The 20703-nt window shown below is 42.1% G+C and overlaps 1 protein-coding gene across 3 annotated transcripts; it reads left to right on the top strand.

Annotated features, from left to right (window-relative positions):
• Positions 1-1057: 1057 nt before the first annotated feature.
• On the top strand, positions 1058-20666 carry HPS3 (HPS3 biogenesis of lysosomal organelles complex 2 subunit 1). Of its 3 annotated transcripts, XM_074912309.1 has the most exons (17): positions 1058-1307; positions 1951-2454; positions 3776-3962; positions 4725-4810; positions 5971-6163; positions 6434-6515; positions 8953-9107; positions 10500-10608; positions 10811-10992; positions 11317-11494; positions 12111-12341; positions 14004-14189; positions 15364-15552; positions 16050-16157; positions 16509-16715; positions 18002-18092; positions 19636-20666. In XM_074912309.1, the coding sequence occupies exons 1-17, from the start codon at positions 1085-1087 to the stop codon at positions 19761-19763; spliced, it is 3039 nt and encodes a 1012-aa protein (XP_074768410.1). In that variant the 5' UTR covers positions 1058-1084; the 3' UTR covers positions 19764-20666. The 3 variants fall into 3 exon arrangements, with proteins under 3 accessions (XP_074768410.1, XP_074768412.1, XP_074768411.1); XM_074912311.1 differs by lacking the exon at positions 1951-2454 and having other exon boundaries at positions 3791-3962; XM_074912310.1 differs by lacking the exon at positions 1951-2454.
• Positions 20667-20703: the final 37 nt, after the last annotated feature.

The following is a 20703-nucleotide window of genomic DNA, read 5'->3' as shown; positions in this document are numbered from 1 at the left end:
GAAATCGGGCAGTTTTGTGCGTGATCCCAGCATGTTCTGAGACCTACTGTCTTTGAATTGTTGGTTTCTCACAAGCTAGAAACTGCTTCTACTTCAGGCCGTTTCAGTACTAACAAGGCTGTTACTATTCCAAGCCCGTCCACACCACACAGAGGAACCTGATCTTCGCTAAAGGTGTTTCCCTGGTAAGGCCAGCTTCATGGAAGGCTTGTGTTAAAATCTCCAGATCTGGTTAACAGCAGTAGCATACTGGGGAGATTGGCCTGACTAGGCAGGGTGGGTGCCGTTACATGTCAACAAAGCTAGTGCTTGTCACTGGGTCATTTGCTAACGACATCAGACTTGGTACTTCAGAAATGGGATGGGTGACATGCAGAGGAAAAGGTAGAATTTTCAGCACTCCCCCCTGCATTTGTTTCTGATAAAAGGAAAATAAAAGCAGATCTGTTACCTGCTTTAACAGAGCATTGTCACTTTTTACATTTCTCTGTTGGCATAGTAGAAGAAATTCTGCCTTAACAGTGTGTCCAAAGGAATGCAGCTTTGTAGACACTCGGGTAAATACTGCAGACCTGCTATCTTAAACCTTTCTAGTCTTGAATCCTGAAAAGGGTAAAAAAAATAGGGTTTTGGTTTGGGATTTTTGTAGGTTTGGTTTTGATTTTTTTCCTTATCTACATGTTCTGTATAACCCGGAGGGAGAAGGGCTACACCTGCTCAAGATCGCCGAAGTGAATTATTTTCAGAGCCCTTCTCACTGTTATCTGTAGAGCACACGCTGTCTGCACCGTTTATGCAGTGCTAGAGACAGAGCTGCTGTGTTTAACCCCCAAAATGCCTTTGCCTGCGCGTCCCGATGGCAGCAGCCCGTTCGGTGGGCCCGGGGCCGCCGGCGGCCCCTCCCGGCCCCGCTCCGCGCTCGCTCCTTCCCCGCCGCTCCCGCCCCGCTCTCAATTGCCTCAGCGATCGCTGCCGGCTCGGTGGGCGGGGGCGCGCGGAAGTGCTGGCGAAGCCGTGACGTTACGCGGAAGGACGGGCCGTTTTGCGGAGGCCCGGCCCGGCTCGGCTCGCTCCGCGGCCCGCCATGGTGCAGCTGTACAACCTGCACCCGTTCGGGTCGCAGCGCGTGGTGCCCTGCCGGCAGGAGCCGGCGCGCTTCTGCTGCGGCCGCGACGCGCTGTTCGTGGCCGGCGCGGGCGGCAGCTGCCGGGTGGAGGCGTTCGCGCTGCGCGAGCCCGGCGGCTGCGAGCCCCTGGGCTCCTTCGCCACGCTGGGGCCCGTGCGGCGCATGGCCCACAGCTCCGCAGGTCAGCGCGCGCCGCGGAGGGAGGCCCGCGGGCCGGGCCGGGCCGGGGGAGGGAGGCGCGCAGCGGGAGGGGCAGGGTGGGTGAGGAGGGCCTCGCTGCGGCCGCGCTCCGGAGCTTCCCGCTGGGCCCGGCAGCGCGGGGCGGGCGTTGGCGGAGGCACCGACCGGTCCGAGCGGGGCAGCCCGCCGGGAGCGCGTGCGGGGCCAGCGCGGGGCGTTTTTCTGCCGCTTTCCTCCGCCCCGGTCCGCGCCCGTGCTCCTGCCCGTGCTGCTGTGCGATTTCGGGGCACGCGGCGGCCCCCGCAGCTCCTTCTCAGTCTGTGACTTACCCCCGTCTTTAAGGGACAAAATACAGGGGGTGAGAGGAGACACCTGGTCTGCAATCACAACTCAAAAGTGGGTTTAGGAGTTAGTCCGGGCCTACATCCGTAAATCCTTTTTCGGTAATGGTATGTTAAGTGTGTTCCGGCAAAGAAACTCGCACTTTGGATTTCATTAGAGCAAAACTGGTGAAAACTGCTTTCAGAATTTTACGTAAGATTTGAGAATTTACAGTGTTCTCTGTAAAGTACTGCAGCAGGTAGAGAGCTCAGAAGTGTCATCTGTTCTTCAATGATATATCAGTACTGCTGCTTTCTTTTAAGGAGACTACTTGGTGACAATTGAGGAGAAAAGCAAAGCAGTTTTCCTGAGAGCATATACAAACTGGAGATGCATGTCTGCAGGGAGTTCTCGCGTTTGTGTTCGGATGGTTGGTCACAAGATGGAAGAGTCATACAGCGAAACCTTAAAAGAACAGATGTCAATTGTGGAAATGCCACTTTCAGATCCTCCCCTGTGCGTTTCATGTTGTCCTGTAAATGGAGATCTTCTTGTGGGCTGCAAAAATAAACTGGTCATGTTCTGTTTGAAATATCTGGTCATCAACCAGAATGTGACTGTGTTAGACTTTGAACGCTCCTTAATTTTGCACATTGATAATCTCATTCCTGCTGAGGTCGCATTTTGTGCCAGACATATAGTTGTAACGACAGAGCTGGAGGTTCTGATCCTGAAACTGGAACTGGTCCAGCAGAGTGCAGACAGGACAGAGCAGTGTGCACACAGAGGTAGTATGCTAGAAAAGCCTGAGGATGGAGAGGATGGAGGTAAGTGCAGAATTGGGTTTTGTTGTGATTTTTTTTTTATTTCCAGGAATCTGCTAACTGGCTCCTGTTATTCTCAAAGCAGGCTCAAACATGACAGTTGCCCTTTAGAAAATATTTCCAGATCAGTTTAGGACTGTCAGCTAAATACTGCAGTTCATGAAAAGTTGTACCACCTGCAGTTGGAGGTAACACTTGAAGTAAATACACCATCATTCTGCAGATGCTTTCAGGGTAGTGCAACCTCTACAGACATAGAGTTAGGTCCTGTTTTGGGGAGCCACCATGGGCCAAAATAAGGTGGTAGGAGTTCAGTGTGCTATGTTCAGAAAAATTACTCTGTCAGCATCACTGCTCAAATAAGTGTCTCCTCTAAGGGACAAGTGGGAGGCCTAATGGAAGAAGCCTCTCATGAGCCTTGAGGTGGGACCATTCGTACTGGCTTACACATTTAAGAATGCTGCTGTGGTGATGCATATGCACTTTTGTAACTGTTAGGCTCAGAACTTGCATAAACAAGGTGTCAGCAAATTCTCCTTTTTCAGTCCTTTGTGTTTTTCAGGGGCTTTTGCCTTAGAATCCTAGAAACCCCAGAAATAGATTTACTCAGTAGGTCTCATTCCTGTGTATTGCAAGAAATCAATTCATATGTACTCAATTCCCACCTTTCCAAAAGGATCAAAGAAACACCAACAAACCTTAGGAAAACCTTTCACTTATAATTGAAGAAACTTAGAAAAGGATGGTCTTTTGGAAATGGAAGCTGTACCTAGAAAAAATTTAAAGGTAAATAAGACTTGTCAAGATAGGTAAAATATAAACTGGAATGTTCTTCACTGAGTCGAGATGGATCTTAACTCAGATAATGGCATTCCTGGCCCTAGTTGTTCTTACGAATAAAAATAGGAAAGTTCAGCTTATTTCTGCATGCTGTTGGGATTTGCTTTCCAGAACTGATGTGAGTTTAAGAGAACCCAACTTTCTATCATAACTGCCTTTTCCTTCGTAAAACCTCTCCAGCCAAATGACAGCTTTTGTTGACAGCCAGCTGTTTGCAGCACAGGTTGCCTTGGACTGGCCTTATAATGAATAGTTTACCTGTTCTTCCAGAAATCTTGACTCTTAGGTATTCAGACTGTTGAGGCTTACATGAAGGATTGGTCTCATTTTCTAACGTAGCAGTTTTTGAAATCTCATGGTTTGAGGAAGCCAGTGCTAGCTATGTAGCTGTCATTGGAGTATTTAATCGATAACTGTGTCATACCACTTTCTTACTGCTAAATGGAATGATTTGAACAATTAATATAGCATCTTCATTGTTAAGGTGTAAAAGATGAAGGCCCTTCAATGCCTACTTTGCAGCTTGAATTAGATGAGTTCATCATATGTCAGAAGCCAGTGGAACTGCTTGGGGAAGAAAGCAAGCTATGTGAGATACCCATCACACTGGAATCCACAGAGTTACCTACAGAAGACACAAGGCGCTTCCAAGTGCAGTATCTGCTTTTCAGGTATTACAAATGTATTTTCCTCTTTATGGGTTCATTTACTACAGGAGACCATAATGAGCTGTGGCTCATGTCTTGTTAAAAGAGAAATCCTGGTATTTTGACTTTGGGGGTTTTATAAGGGTTTGGGTTTTTTGTTTGGGCTTTTTTTGGTTTTTGTTTTCCACTGAGAAAATAATGTGATTTCAAAGAAAGCCTATTTTTGAATAGAAATTTCATTTGGAAGGGACTGACAACATCTAGTACAGCTCCCTGGCCACTTAGGGCTGACCCAGTGTTAGAGCATGCTGGTAGGGGCATTGTCCAAATGCCTCTCACACACCGACAGGCTTGGGGCAGCGACCACCTCTCCAGGAAGCCTGTTCCAGGCTTTGACCACCCTCTTGGTAAAGAAATGCTTCCTAATAACATCCTGTCCCTGGGTCCCAGGGCTGCTCTCCAGCGACTCATCTCCCAGTTTATACTTGTGCCTCACTCCATCCCAGTGCAGCATCTGGCACTTGGACTTGTTACATTTCATGCCATTGATGATTGCCCGATGCTCCATTCTCAAGAACTCAAGATAGCTGTCTCTAACTGTGCCATGTGCTTCTTGGCATTGCCATGCTAATTACATTAGTAGTAGGAGTGCACATTGTTCTTGAGTATTGAAACATCTATAAAAAAATTATAAAACATATAGCTAGTGCTGTTTGCTTGTACAAAGTAGCTTGTAATGATTTCTCACTGAGGTGACATGTTGTTGTTTTGGATTTTTATCTCTAGACGTTTTACACCTGACCAGTCGCCTTTTGGATTTTGTGAAGAGACGAAGTTGCACTCTCTTCAGCTGCTTCCTATATACCAGACAGGTACATGCATATACATGGATGCATTATGGTCTGTGCCGCAGGAGACCTGGGAAAGGAAGGAGCTGCTTTATTTGTTCTGTTTTGTACACTGTTTCTGTATGATTTGGTTTTAAATTAAGGTCTTTCCACCCTTTTCAGTGATTTAAACTGAGCTTTAGTCAAAAAGTCTTTAAGTTTCTCCAAGCTCTGCATAAACCTTGAATTAAAATATCAGTTCACCACACCAGAAGAGGAAGACTAAATCAGCTTTTATCAGTTCTTCACTGATTAATTTTACATCACAGGATAGTGATCCTCAGTGTTATAAGATACTAAACTGCCTTTCATGAGTCAGTAGTGGAAATCAGAGTAGTAAACCTTAGTAATCATTAAGATATGGGTTACCCTTCTGCCAGCCTTTAACTAAAACTGCAAGTGTTGGGTGCCAGTTTTAGGGGTTCATGAATACACACTAGCTCAAGCCCCCAAAAACCCACGGAAAAATTTAATGCTGTATGTTACCATCAGCTTTACGGGCTGCTCACTCAGATTGTGGTTGGTTGTCTGCTTAGTAGCAGAGCCTCATTTAAGTTGCAGCTGACTTGAAAATAAGCTACTTGCCATTTACGTCCAACTGTCTTATGTTCTCTTGTGATTTACAGTCCTTGACAAGAGGATCTGTAAAATACGGAAACAACCTTTACCTGCCAAAGTGGCTTTATAAATAAATTCCACCATTCCCAGCTTTTCTTTCCCTTAAGTGAGGACCTGTACTTCAGTGCACTGCAGCTGCAGCTCTGGATGAGCATTTATCCCAGCTCACCAGGAGTTGTCTGAGATCAGGCTGATCATCCAATCTATGGATGCTTAGTTGTGATGAATCTGCCAGGTCTCTCAGATGATGTTACATCTATAGAATTCCTTCAGTTGGTGGTACATCCACTCCTTGGTTAAAAATTACTCCAAGTGAGAGAACATGGCATACAAATCTGTGACCTGTGCGCTGATCCGACCTGTACACTGATCTTCATATAGTTCTTTTTCTCTTCGCTAGCTACTAACAAAACCAGTCCACAATGTGGGCAGATTTGATAGTATCTTTTAGACATTAGGCTTGCAAAGGAATTGCCCGGTTTTGATTTACAAGTTATATAAAATGCCTTTCTTGTTGTTACATCTAGGAAGTTCTGTGACAGACCATGAGGAAACTGAGAACAAGAGAGAACTACTGAGTCTCTTTTGCTTTTTCTCTTTACCTCATGTTGGATATCTCTACTCTGTTGGAAAGTTAGTAGAACTGATTTCTACTTACCAGTATTCAGAGAAGTCAGAGCAGGCAGTTCTCACTCCACAGTTCCTGCACGTCATTACAAGGTACTGTGTTTATGGTTTTGCTGATAGTATCACTATGTTTCTCTATGCTAGCGCCATTTAAATTTTTTTTTTCCCTCTGATATATCCTTCATATCCTCCTGGAACTCTCTGGGTAGGTTCATGTGATAGTGCAGCATGCCCTCCTGCTTAGGCTTCTAGGCACATTTCTATGATGAAAAAATACCTGGTTCTCTGTAGTTTTGGATACTTGATTTTTGCAAGTCTTCATTTTTTTTCCCTTCATCATTGTGGTTCCTTCTTTCCCTCTAGTGAGAACCTGCAGTGTTTCACAGTGCGGTGCAGTGCAGCAGCAGCTCGTGATGAGGATCCATATATTGATACGACTGTGAAGGTGCACCTCTTACTACCTTGCTAAGAGAATGGGGGTAGTAGTATGGCACTTAGTTTCCCTATGTTTCCTTCTGAAATCCTGTTACATTCTATTGGCTGAACCAATAAAATAAGTTCAAAAATTAATATTTTACTTAAATCTATGGCATATTGTATTTTAATGGTCTACAAATGCCTCAATGAAACAATCTATTATTGCTGTTTGAGATTCTAGATGATTAGTAGTATGTTTTCAAAACCATGAAAAGCTATACAATCACATTTTAAAATAAATTCCATGCTTTCCTGCATTAAACTGAATGAAGGGTGCAGAGTTTTTCCCTTATTGCAGCTGATGATGCTTCTCTCTCTCAGGTATCCTTGAAAAATCAGGTTTTGGAAAAGGAGTGTAAGCACTTGAACAAGTCTGCTAGCAGATACTTTGTGCATGTTTTTTAGGAGGAGGGCTTTTGATCCTTGGAGGTCTAGACTTCTCCCTTTCCTTAAATTGCCTATCAGTAAAAATCTATTGAATTGTAAAGATTGGGATATACATTAATAAAATTACCAGGAAAGATAGACTGAAGTAGGTCCGTGCAAACCTTACAAAGTTCAACGAGGCCAAGTGCAAGGTCCTGCCCATGGGTTGGGACAATCCCAAGCATAAATCCAGACTCGGTGAGGAGGGGATTGAGAGCAGCCCTGAGAGGAGGGTGTTAGTAGAAAACGGCCTGTGAGCCAGCAATGATACTCCCCCTCTGCTCCGCTCTGGGAGACCCCCTGCAGGGCTGGGTCCAGCTCTGGGGCACCAACAGCAGAAGGACACGGACCTGCTGGAGCGGGGCCAGAGGAGGCCACGGAGATGCTGGGGGGGCTGGAGCCCCCCTGTGAGGACAGGCTGGGAGAGTTGGGGGGCTCAGCTGGGGAAGAGAAGGCTCCGGGGAGACCTTAGAGCGGCCCCCCAGGGCTGAAAGGGGCTGCGGGAAAGGGGAGAGGGACTCGTCATCAGGGGGAGGGATAGGACAAGGGGGAACAGTTTTAAACTGACAGAGGGAGATTTAGATGAGATCTAAGGGAGAAATTCTCCCCTGTGAGGGGGGTGAGGCCCTGGCACAGGCTGCCCAGAGCAGCTGTGGCTGCCCCCTCCCTGGAAGGGTTCAAGGCCAGGTTGGATGGGGCTTTGGGCAACCTGGGCTGGTGGAAGGTGGCCCTGCCCGGGGCAGGGGGTGGCACTGGGTGGGCTTTGAGGTCCCCTCCCACCCAAACCATTCTGTGATTCCTTTTGAGAATATAGACAGCAGACAAAGAAACCATAGGACAGTACAAGTATTATAAAATCTCAAGAGCTAAACATGAGAGCTCTGCTCCTCACAAAGGTACTGAGATAAAGAATATAAACACATGACACAATCTGTCCCTTGTCCAGACTCAGCTTTCTGTGTTTTCACTGTGGGTTGCATGCAGTCCATTACAGTTCCTGCAGTCAGGCACCAGGCTGCCTCCTGTCTCAGCAGGAGGTTTGAGGAGGTGTGCATGTCGTGGTGGTGGGCAGGCTGCAGTCCCCAGTGGTGTCCCTGCTGCAGCTTGTGCTCCACAGGCTGCAAACTCAGTCTGGCATGGGCCCTGCATGGGCCACGGCCCCTCAGGGTGTTTCTGCTGCAGTGTGGAGTTGAAAGTGTGGTGATGACAATGATGATTATTATTTATTTTTTGTGCTGTTTATAATCAGTTTCAGAGCTGGCTGGTTCTGGTTATGACTAGCCCAGGGCAGTTTAGAGCCTCCTGGTCACCACTGCAGCCCCCTGCCTCTTTACAAGAAATGTTAAGGTTTCTTCAGAAAACAGGGTACACATATGGTGCTGTGTTGCTATGTTAATTTGTAAATATGGTATTTTATCTTAAAACTGTACATGTGAAATACTTCTGGGCAAATGTGGTTGTTTTTTTCCATTTTTAGTCCAGTATAGATTATATGGTAAGGTTTAACTGAAAGATGCATATTGAACAAATCAGGAATGTAATACTGGGTATGTAATATAACAATAGGCAAGGAAATATACTTCTTCTATCTATAATTGCTTCTCATAAGCAAATGAAATAAATATTTTATAACCATGTCAGGCAATCTTTTACAACTTGGCCAAATTCAAACTATTTGGGATTAAGTTTTCCATGTTAGACATCTCCCTCAGGCTCACTTATTTTGAGGCACACAGCTAAAACTGTAGTTGCTTTGAGGAGTAAAATGATTGGGGTTTTTACCCATTGTTAAATGATTTATGTCATAGTTATGAGTATTTTTATTCTTGCTTAAGCAAAGGACTCAAAAGTTAGGAAATCCAGTGAATGTTTTTAGTGTCAGATAATTGAACAGGGGTTCAACTTGTTTCTTTTTTTTTTGTTTAAAGACTCAAAGTACATACTAACTGAAATTACAAAGCAATTACTATACTTTATAGGCTTGTCCACCTGTTGCACTGGATGTCTGCACGTTAAGAATGCAGCTTTTTATAGGACCAAGAGCTATCTGTCATTTCAAAAACCATATAATTCTTTTGACTAAGGCAGACACGGAAGATATTACTGAAAGAAGAAAGCCTACAAGAAGGATGCTGTAAGGATTTCTGTCTTTTGGGGAGATGGTATTTATAGCTCTGTGTACAGTGAGTGCTGAATTTGTTAGTGTTGGAGTTGAAGAGAGGTTCCTTTGGAAAAACTGTTTGGATAGAATTCCCTAATTAGTGCATGAGAACAAAAATTGAGCATTTATTTTTTTCAGTTCTACTGTATTAACTGACATAGAAGAAAATAGTGTAGGATCACAAATGCTTGAAATCAACAAAGTAAGTTACTCAAGATTGTAAAAAACCTCATATAAGTAATGTTAAAATAACATTACTAAGCACGTATGTGCTTCTGAGAAGAAGAAATATGTATCTTGAGATACAAAAATATGTAGGAGTACTGAAGCTACAGGCTAACAAAATGTTAACACAAAATTTACATTTGGCTAAGGGTTCTTCCCAAGAAAAGTTATGAACATCACTGTAGTAATCCATGACAAAAGAAGGACCAGACTTTGGCCCAAGATACACTTCTAGCATGTATGTAGCCAGAGGCTCTTGTGACTTTTTATCTATTTCCACGAGAACTGCTATTCCAATTCTTTTTTTGAGGGCTTTTCATAAAATTACAAACCAGCTCTTCTAAAGCAGGTATTTGGAAATCGCGTTAAAGTCAGTTCAAGTTCATTAACGAAAGTGGGACAACTGTAGTTGACTGAAGAGTTAATTGAGCCAGTATTTCTTAAAGCCTAGAACAGACATTATTCCGGAGAAGATGAGGATGAGATGAGAATGATAATTCAAAATACTGTATTTTTCTGTGTATAAAGCAGTTTCTTCTGCCAGTAGTGCTGTTTCAGAGATTATAGTTGGCATTTGAGGAAGATACACTTTTTGCCTTCATTAAAGAAAGTTGAACAAATACTAGGCTACTTAATACTATCACTTGAAAATTGTGATACAAATATCCCAGAAGAGTTAAAAACCAAAAAGCCGTAACAAAAGCAGTCTGTGTTTTCCTACAGTGGTTTAGCCTTAGGGTACTACAGACCTAGCCAATGTGTTAGAGTAAAAGCATTCAAATATTTTTTTGCCATGTCTTGGCAAACACTTTAATAGAGCTGCAGGGGCAAATGTGTGGTAAATCCTTACAGAAAGTAAGCAAACATCTTAGCTAATTTGAGTTACTTCATGTAAGTATCTGATACTACCTGGTGTTAAGCCTGGAGATGTAGTAGATAGTTTTGATGATACTCCTGGTGTGTGAACATGCCTATCCCTGTTTTGTTATTAGCCATCATGACTTAAATTCACAGCTTAACTCTCAAGCAGTTACTAGCCTGCAAACATACTATTTATGCATTGAAATTATCAAGTGAGTGAGATTTTTTTGGCTGCATAGTGTTTATTTGAACACTGACAACTCTTTTCCTTCTCTCTAGTTCCAGAAAGGCTGACAGCATCAAATCCAGAACAAATTCTGAGTCAGAGCCTGGTTGGAATTTATATATTATAAACACTGTTTCAACTATTCAGCTTTACAGAGAAATGGTATTGCCCAACTCCTCCTTTTGTTGTTTGGTGACTAAAATTAAAGTACTGCTAATTAATCTCTTGATGCATGTCATTGCTGAATATATTTGTCATGAATAGCCCATAATACTTTTTCAGATGGCTGCTGCCCTCATTACAGTTGATCCTGTATATTCTTAATTTTTGCCAGCAGCCTGAGTATATCCTGTGTCTGTTCTAGGTAGATTATAGTAGAATTTACGAAAATGTAAAAACTGAGAGTTGCATCCATCTTTTAAGTGAGGCTCACTTACTGATCAGAGCAGCCATAATGGACCCTCATTTCCTTAAATCAGATGAGAAAGAAGAACTTCTAAAAGCATTCAGAGAAAGTTGTGCCTTCTTAGGAGACTGCTATAGCAGGTATGTTTTAGATAGGTGAGCTTTTTTTTTTTCCAACAATGTAATTGTAAAATGAAAAGTCATCATTCTTTGATGTTTTACATTAGTTTTGCATATATAATACAAGCCTTTATGTTCTACAAAACCAGATTAATCTAGTCATCTCTTCAGTATCTGCTTGTCTTTATTGAACACAGAATACAATATTATAGTGAGTATGAGCTGTGTATTTGCAGATACTGGTGTGTCTGCAACTTTGTTTGATGTATTAGTTCTTACAAACAGTGATGGTGGAAGTGTTGCCCTTAATTGTTTTGTTCTTTTCTTCCTCTGTGTTGCCTTCAGGTTTGACACAAAGGATTACCACCTTGCTTTGCCATACTACAGAATGTCAGGTTTATCAGTGACTGAAGTTTTAAAGAGACTAGTTTCAGAAGGTGATGAAATACAGACATATGAGAGAGGATTTATCTTTTACTTAACTCATTCTCTTAATGAAGACTTAAATGAAGAATTAAATAAGGTAGATACAACGGGGGTTTTTTCTTAATCTGTTGATTTAATTCTGATTTTAAGAACTGTGTATCAAATTTTAATTAAATTCCCCTTGAAAATGCTGAGTTGCATATTTAGTTTTACAGTTGTTCTTCTTCACATGGTTTTTATTTTCCCATTTTTGTTGACAAAGTAGCAAGCAGCACCTGTGAAGCTTTGGGCTGTTTTCAAGCAACGTTATGGGTTTGGCTATCATGATGCATGTTGCTAATGTTCTGGTTCCCACTGGCACACAAAGACTTCCATTTTAGCAAATTCTGCTGCAAATTTCATTTCCCATTTCTGTAACAGAACAAACTCTTTCTGTGAACATTGCCATATTGTACAAGTTGTTAAAACCAATTCACTGTGGTGATGGATGTTCTCCTAGCACCCCAGAATATGGGTTGCATCACTGCCAGTTAGAGATCCTTTGCTTTTACCAGTGGGAAGGAGTCAAGAAAGGCACTGTGATTTGATAGCTAAGATGTACTTGTCTGTGTTATTAAAAAAACCCAAAGAAAGCAAAATAAAACTGCAAAACTTTTATATTCACATACATATCTGGAAAGGACTAATCTGTCAAATGGCTTTTATTTCAATAGGAATCAGCAAATAAAGTTCTCCAGATATTCTGTCTTGCTGACCCTGTGCAGCTGCCTCATATCCTCTGCAGCCCCTGTATGAGAAATGTATGTCCTCTGACAGCGGTGAAGTATCTTCAGAAAGTAGAAAAGATCATGCCATCAGTGGTCGTGACGCTTACTAAGGCTTTCATGGCTCTGAAAATGGGAGACCTGATAATGTATGAACACGAGATGGGCTCCTATAAGGAGGTGAGGTATGCTGAAAGTGTAAGCTGTTCCTGCTTTGCCAAGGCCGAGTCAGTTGGTTTGGCCTGTAGTTGTATTTTACAGTAGGAGCAGCTGTCAGTCACTCCTCTTCCTGCTGGGCTGCACAGGCTCCACTGAGTGCAGTAACAGTGGAATCGAGGGCTGGCATTCACACCAGGACTGTTCCCTCTGCAGGAAGGGTAGTCTTATCTTGGCAAAGCTTTACCAAATAAGTGAAAGTTTTGAAGCTGTTAAGTTCTTGTTAAAGTAAATGCTGCTTACTGGGGTATAACAAGCTCTGCAGAGCCATTGCTCTTCAGCAGCACAGCAGGGTTGTATAGCAGCATTTTTACACCCCTCCACCTGTAATATGTGATATGCCCATGAAAACACCATCTGTATGCAAACAGTCCTTATAAAATAGCTCTTGAAGCAGAATGTCCATGATGCACACAAACTAAAGTTTCTGTATACAATTTTCCATCTTTCTTATGTGGAGTTAAAGCACTTAACCCTTAGTAAGATCAGATCAGGACTTACTTCAGTGCTATCAAAGGAAGGATTCCACCCCAATGGGGAAAAATGTTAGTGCAGCAGACTGTGCCATAGATGTTCACATGTGGTTTCATATTGAGACCTGTCTGTAAATTACTTGTAAAGGTTGCTCTGGACTGGTGAATATTCAGAGGTGACAGAGATTGAAATACAGACTCTTTCTGAGAGTGAGATATTGGAGGTATAAAAATTTTTAAAATAGCTGTTTCAAAGTTAGATATCATACTTTGGTAGGAGAAATCCTGGAGAGATTTCAAAGTTTGAATTGCAGGGTGGGAGTTGTGGAGAGTTGTTTCAACAATGATGCCCAGCACCATTCTAACCATTTACAGCACTATCAAGTGAAATTCCCTTGTTGTGAGCAAACATACACACGTTCCACTGCATGTGTTGGGGGTTTTTTTGTTTTTAATCTGACCTATTAAAAAAATGTTCTATTGCACCTTACCTTTAAAAAGCATTTTGTTGCAAAGCAGAATAACCCTTTCACAAAGTTATAGAAAGGAAAGATAGTTTGTATGCATAGTGGGGTGAAATCTGAAACTGCCTCCTAGGTCTGCCTTATATTTCCTGTGTAATTCACTTAGTCCGCTTAGGCATCACTTCCCCGTTGTCTTTAGAGTGGATATAGTATCTTGTCATTCTTCCCTTCAAAAGCACCCAGATATCCAGAAACAACTTGCTGTTGCACATAGTGCAGCACATTTTGATCATTGTTTCAGTTTTTTTTTCAAAATAAAATACATACTTTAGCAAAGTAGTCTTTTGAAACTTCAGCCAGTGATTTTTCAAAACACCGTGTGTATTGAATGTCTTGATTACATAGTGCAATCTATCTTTCTTACATGCACAGTAACTCCAGCTTCCAACAGCGTGTTACTTTCAGTGTTCAGGCAATGGCCTGTTGCTCAGGAGTCACTGTTCTGGCACAGTTTTGATCTCAGTCTGCAGAGCTATTCTATCAACTGTAGAAAGGATTTGTTTCCTTCTCCCGACCTTCCTTCATTTCATCTGTCTAAACTTCACTGCCTGAGGAAATACTGAGTTTTCTGAGTTGAATCAAATGTGGATTGAGTTTTTTACCTGATTTGTATCTGACTGTATTTGTAGACAGCACTGGTTTGTGGCTTCACTGGGCAACCAAAACTCTTGAGACAGCATAAGGAAGGAATTGTCGTGCCAACTGAGTTTGCTGTTCACCTGAAGGAGATGCAGCCTGGTTTACTGGTGGCTGCCACTGTGGCTTTACATGAGAACAGTAAAATTGAACTAGAGGAAGCAGATACCTTTTTCAAGGTTGGTGTGTAATAATTTTTCGCTTCTATTTTTCTCATAGTGATGTTGTGATGGGTAGGCAAAGCAGGTGCAGTTGCTCCTTCACTCACATTTCAGCATTTCTTCAGAAGGAGGGAGATGAGGGTTTGATATATTCCAGTTATGACAGATGTCTACAGCGTCAGAAACTGGACTATCTGGAAAGAAATACTGGTTAAATTACGAACAAAAATAAATCATTAAGTGCTTTGTTTTGACCCTGTCATTTGAATGGAGAATACCCTGATCTCAGAGATCTTTCAGTGGCTTCCTAGTAATTGGACTTCCTAAGGCTACTGAAATTTAACAGAATTTAGAGAAGTCACTTCCATAAGCTCCTCTGGAAGAAATCATTAGGATTGAAACATAATTCTAAATAATCAGACTTAAATAGGAAGGTATATAATATTTGATATTCTGTGTAAATTTCTGAAAGAAGAGTGGGTCTCTGCAGAGGAGAAAGACAAATAGAACAGTTTCTGGTGTCACTGAAGTACTCTTTATTTAGATTGAGAATAGACAAACCTTTTTTCTTTTCTCTACAATGAATAACACTGTTTGGATTAAAGCCATGTATTCTTCAGTGTAGGTATGCTGCAGTCTTGTGTCTGTTACTGTGAAAGACCTGTATCAGAAATACCGTCATGAAACTCGAATCAGAACAAGTGTTGCTGTTTAAAGCGAATCGGTAACCAAAAGTCCTTTCCACTGGCATACCAGACCTTCAAAGCATCTGTCCTGTGGGTCCTACCATTATACCCAGCTGAGCTACGCAGCACCTCTTACAGCCTTTAGATTCTTCTTGCTAAGATACCTGCTTGACTTATTGGTATATATAAAATCCTACAGACCAGCAGTCTGTAACTACTTGCTGACAGTGTGCTGACATTTCTGGCAGCGGAGTAAATCTTGAAGAATAAATCAAATCTATTGTTCAGAATTGATTACTTCAGAATCATTCCATGTACTTGTTACTTTGCCTAGCAGTGTATTATGTAGAATCACATCCATTACAAATACATCAAGACAAGAAAGGAACCAAAGTTGTGCTTCTAGTAAAAGTGAAAAACTGTTCCTCCTGTCCCTTCTAAGTTCTGCTACTAATCATTACCACAGTCTGTGCTAACTTGATGTCTTCTAATGTTTCTGTTCTTAGATGTTGTGTGGTAACAGTGAAAACACTATTCCTCAGCTCTTGGTGGATTTCTGGGAAGCTCTTCTTGTAGTGTGCTCTCAGGAAGAAATATTTCAGGAGCTTTTACTGAGGGTTACTTCTCAGTACGTTTGGAGAATATCAAAGAAGCAACTTCCTGAGACTAAGCCACTGAAAACAACAGAGGATCTGGTAAGTCTGCCACTTGCAGGAAGTTTTATGGCTGCATTGTCCCTCCAGAATTGATCCAAATACTATCCTTGGTAAAGCAAGACTGAAAGCAAATAAGGTAGCATGCAGTTAGCAAATAGGTACTGCTGGCTCTGGGGAGTCCTACACTTTGGGGACCTTTGCAAATACACTTCCAACAGGCATCTCAGCTCTGGATGGAAATAAGGGCTAAAATGAAACAATGAGAGTTTGTCAGGTGGAGCGTTTGCAGTTTTACAAAGCTGGCTAAATGAGAAAAGTGTGTGAATGATGAATTTTAAGGGATTCTGAATGGGAAATCTGAAATACAGAATTATATAGAGGTTTCCAATTTGTTACTAAATTGTATGAAGCAGAAGAAAGAGTAGCTGCTATTGTAAATTATGCTATTTGAAAGTTTTCTTCACTTGTGGCTTTGACATGGAACTGTCACTAACAGAAATATTTCTTGTATTGCCACATGATTCTTTCTTGTATAGATAAACTCCTGTAATCATTTTGGCTTGATTTTCCCATGGGTAACTTCCATAATGTCAATGGGATCTCCATCTGATGAGGATTACCATGAAGATATCTCAAAACTACAGGTATGAAACCCTTAAATCTTACTGTTCACAGCTTAGATCCATTCTGCACATGTTCATGTATGTATGAACAACTTCCTCCTCACCCCCCCCCCCCCAGGTTATACAAGTTAAACTAAAAGGCCCGTTGAAATGATGACAGAAAAAAATATATAGAGATGCATCAGTAACAATGATATTTACATTTGCAGTCCACTCTAAACTTGCTTTCTCAGTTTTCAATAACATTTATTAAAGGAAGTATTATTTCAAAATTATTCCAGTAAGTAAGGGCTTCTGTTCTAAGGTTATGGTTAGCGTTTTTTTGCAAAGTTTGTCTTACATCCAAACAATACTTTTTCTTCTTATTTTCAGTCCCTTTTGTGTAGTCACTCAGTCAATATAGCTCCAGCTCTGCCTGTCTTGGAGCCTCTGACAGAGGCTGGCAACGTCGGCCTCACCATCCATGTTCTCTGTAGTACCCGTCTAGGCCGGTATGAGGAAGCCCTCGACCAGCTCCTCAGAAGGTGTCCTGCTGCAGCTGTGTTATACGCTCGGCACGAGCTGAAAGGTGACAATCAGGTGAGCTACTTCCCTTACAGCATTTTTTGCTTTTTTTTTTTTGTTTTGTTTTCTAACTATAAATGATGTGTGTCCAGATGGACTCTGAATGGATCAAATAGTGCAACTTTCAGACAAAGTAAACTGCTTATAAAGTTGCTTTGAACCTCTGGCGTAGCATTTAAATTCCATAACTCAGTCCCCACTAATTTTAATGGAGTATTTTTTCCCCGCTTTCTTCTGTGACTTTCTGTATGTATTCTAGCAAATTGAAAGCATAGTCTTTTCAGATGGCAAAGTGCCTCAGAAAAGAGAGAGTAATAAATTCTTTTTCCACTGTCAATTAAAAACCAGCTTCTCACTAATCAGTGTTCTAACTTGTTTGACAGTGTTGTATAACATGAAATTTTAGTGACAAGCTACCTGATAAGAACACATGGTCCTTCAAATAAAATCACACTTAAAATATGTTCTTCCTGTGTTCTAGTGACATCTTCTGGCCTTCTAACACCAGAATGGTACTGGTGCACTAGTGGAAAGATTATGTTCTTTATGTCCCATTTTTCCCCTTAAGCCTCTGTACAGTTTTAATTTTGGAACCAATTTTATTCAAGTGTTCCAGGAGTACAGGGGTTTACTTCTATTGCCCATCAGAGGTACTCAGATAATTGTACAGTTTTGCTGATCCTCTACCAGATAGAACTCTGTTCAGAGCCAGATTTGTGCTTTTTATTCAGATCTGAAAATAGTTTCTTTGATCGTTTTCACATAGTTACAGAGTTGAATGTGAGGTTGCAGTACTGAATCTGAACACAGGTGGAAGAGTTGCCATATTGAAAAAAAGAAGGAACGGAATTCCTTCTCTCCATTCTTATTAACAAAATTATAAACATAATTCACTACTACCGCTGTTGGAAGTAGACAGATCAGTAGACACGAGCAGAATTCTTATAGTAATGCTGTTCACCACTTTGCATGGAGCTGTTTGGAGGGAAAAACCCCCTCATGGTCTAACTGCATCAGTCTCACTAATTATGTGACTTTTTTCTCTTATAAACTTTTCTCTGTAGAGGCAGTAGGGGGCACTATGTAAAATTTTTGGAGTAGAAAAAGGTCACACTGAAAATTGAAAAACACATCATGTGCAAAAAAACCTGCATTTCAGAGCATTGTATAAAGTATTGAGTTCATTGCAACCTACCTGCATTTGTACACATCTGAGCTTAGTGTATTTTTAGCAGATCTTTCATACTCTTAATTGCAGTCCTTATTAATACACACTTTTGCTGTTGTTTTTTGTGGGTTAGGCTGTGTGGTGGAACAAGCTGCTTCCTGAACTTTGCGAGAGAACCAGGCTTACTGGCAATGACTGCCCTGTTCTAGTTTCATCACTGAAAGGTAAATGAATTTATTGCAACTTCACTCCAGAAGCCTTTGCACATCATCTGACATTCCAAATACTGGTCAGGCTAAGGACTACTGATGGGATAATTTGGAAAAAAATGGGCACCTTTGTCTACAGTTAAAGCTAATACAGCTCAGCAGGCTTTTTAGTTGTTAGCACAGGATTCTGCAACGTACCGTGTGTTGCCTCATATAAAAATGGCATTCATTTTGTAGTGAAAACAGTTAAAATGATGGAATCCTATCTACTCTGTGAGACACCCCCCTGCAGGGCTGGGTCCAGCTCGGGGGCACCAACAGCAGAAGGACACGGACCTGCTGGAGCGGGGCCAGAGGAGGCCACGGAGATGCTGGAGGGGCTGGAGCCCCCCTGTGAGGACAGGCTGGGAGAGTTGGGGGTGGGGGTGGGGGGGGTGAGGTGGTGGTGGTGATCAGCTGGAGAAGCTGTGGCTGCCCCCTCCCTGGAAGGGTTCAAGGCCAGGTTGGACGGGGCTTTGGGCATCCTGGGCTGGTGGAAGGTGGCCCTGCCTGGGGCAGGGGGTGGCACTGGGTGGGCTTTGAGGTCCCTTCCCACCCAAACCATCCTGTGATTCTGTGATAGTGTTTCTATATAGGTCAAGAATAGATACTATTAAAAAAAAACCCAACTTACTACATAAAACTCATAGACAGTAATTGTTTTTTCTCCTTGGCCAAGTGCCTGTACAGTTCTAAGCAATGACAGGTTACTTTTGATAACCCAGCAGGTGTTTAAGTGTGTGTTGATGATTAGATCACTGGCTGAAAAAAACACAGTGTGTTACTACTAGAAGTAGAGAAACCAACCCTGGTAGTCCTGTTGCCACGTTTGTGGGAAGTCAGGAATGTTGTGTACAGCTGAGGGGCCAGTGTGTTTGTTTTGACAGAAGAGTGAATAAAGCACCTGTATTTTTTTACAACTGTAATGCCTGGGGGCAGGAAAAGAGCATCACGGGGCTGCATTGTGCAGCACAGGTTGCCATGCTCTATCATAATGTTCTAGTTTCTAGTGCTGATGGCTTTTCTTTTGAAATACTGTTTTCATGGAGTAACTCTGCTGTCATCACTTAAGAACATTAACAGCTTGGTCTGAGAAGCCACTCGCAGGACATCCCAGTTTAGAGGTAGTGCTGAGTTGGGGTGCTGCTTCCAGGGCTTCCCTGGCCTTTGATACAAAATAGGTGAAGTCCTAGGTCAGACTTCCATAAGCATTAGAGACAAGATCGAGCTGTGGGTTTAATAGAACGCATAATTTCAGTTTACTTTTGACACTTCCTGTAGTTGCATTTGCTCCTAAATGAGCGTGTCTCAAATTTCATTCCCACTGCAATACTTATATAATTTGATTACTTCACTTAGTAATTACATTGTTATTTTTATATATATATATACACATATATATGTGTGTGTGTGTATATATATAGTGTGTGTGTATATATATATATATATACACACAATCTTTTTTCATTTTTTTTTTCTAAAACCAAAATACCTAAACAAGATTTTCTCCCCTGTTCAGAAACTTTATCAGTTGTTGCAATGGAACTGGAACTAAGGGATTTCCTCAGTCTTCTACCAGAGGATGGAACTGCAGCATTTTTCCTGCCACATCTTCTTCACTGCAGCCAGAGGAGGCTGCTGACCTAAAACAGTGGGAGTCTGCTACGCACCGAAGTTCAGAGAATGTGCTGGAATACAGGAGTAAATACAACAAACAGTAGAGCTACATATAAGGTACTGTGGGACTCCCCTGACATAAATCACCTTATTTCTCAGTTGAAACCTCGTGACAACTATTAAATGAGAGCTGTCGTCTGAGGCAGAGCATCTCTTTTGAAGCCAGTATTATTGCACCCTGATGAAGGTCAGCAGACCAGAACTCCTGCCAGGTAGAAATGATGGTGGTGGGAGTGGTGGCAACACAGCTCTGAGCTGTCAGGCAGCATCATTCACCTTCTCACTGGGGGTGAACTTAGGGCCCAAGCAGCTAGAAAATACAGACTGTGTAGTACAATGGGAGGTACAGTGTTCACTGAAAGTAAAGCAGGGAGTCAGTCTTAATTCTGTGTTAGTTAGTTGGATCACTGACCTGGGGAAGAGTTTGAGCTCAGGCGTGTGTCTAACTGGGTAGAAGCAAGTGCCTTCCCCTTCCAAGTGGAATTGGGCCCCACTTAATTTTGCAACACAGACATTCCCTTGAATTCCAGCTGGCAAAGCCAGTCAGCTGCTCTGTCATCGCAGCTGCATAGCCATGCAAGTGTTAAATGTTTTCATTCATCAATTGGCTAAAAAAGGCCATAAATAAGAAAGAAACAGACATGTTCCCAAGGGGAGTGGAAGATGTGGACTACTGCTTGCTTGCTCTTTTTTTTCTTTTCTTCTCCTGTTGTACTCAGGCAGTAGAGAAGTATTTGAAATATCTTCTAGGTTTTTTGGTAAGCATCTCAGGTACTTGTGCGTATATGTACTGGTTTGCCTTTCTTTTGGGCAGAAAACATCCTTTTGTTCCTTCAGCTGGAATTCAATCATAATAAACTGTCACGATGTGTATGGCTTTCTTATGAATGCAGTTTGGTTTTTTTGAGAA

Source organism: Athene noctua, chromosome 8 (genome assembly GCF_965140245.1).
Source record: "Athene noctua chromosome 8, bAthNoc1.hap1.1, whole genome shotgun sequence".
Lineage (NCBI taxonomy): Eukaryota > Metazoa > Chordata > Aves > Strigiformes > Strigidae > Athene > Athene noctua.
The sequence above is the reverse complement of the archived record's forward strand: the minus strand, read 5'-3'. Positions and strand labels throughout refer to the sequence as shown.

Excerpts from the sequence above, each read along its gene's own strand:
- HPS3 (XM_074912309.1), top strand. The coding sequence starts at position 1,085 with ATGGTGCAGCTGTACAACCTGCACCCGTTCGGGTCGCAGCGCGTGGTG. Across the intron at positions 9,108-10,499 it reads AAGCCTACAAGAAGGATGCT|TTCCAGAAAGGCTGACAGCA; the intron begins GTAAGGATTTCT and ends CCTTCTCTCTAG. Across the intron at positions 11,495-12,110 it reads TAAATGAAGAATTAAATAAG|GAATCAGCAAATAAAGTTCT; the intron begins GTAGATACAACG and ends TTATTTCAATAG.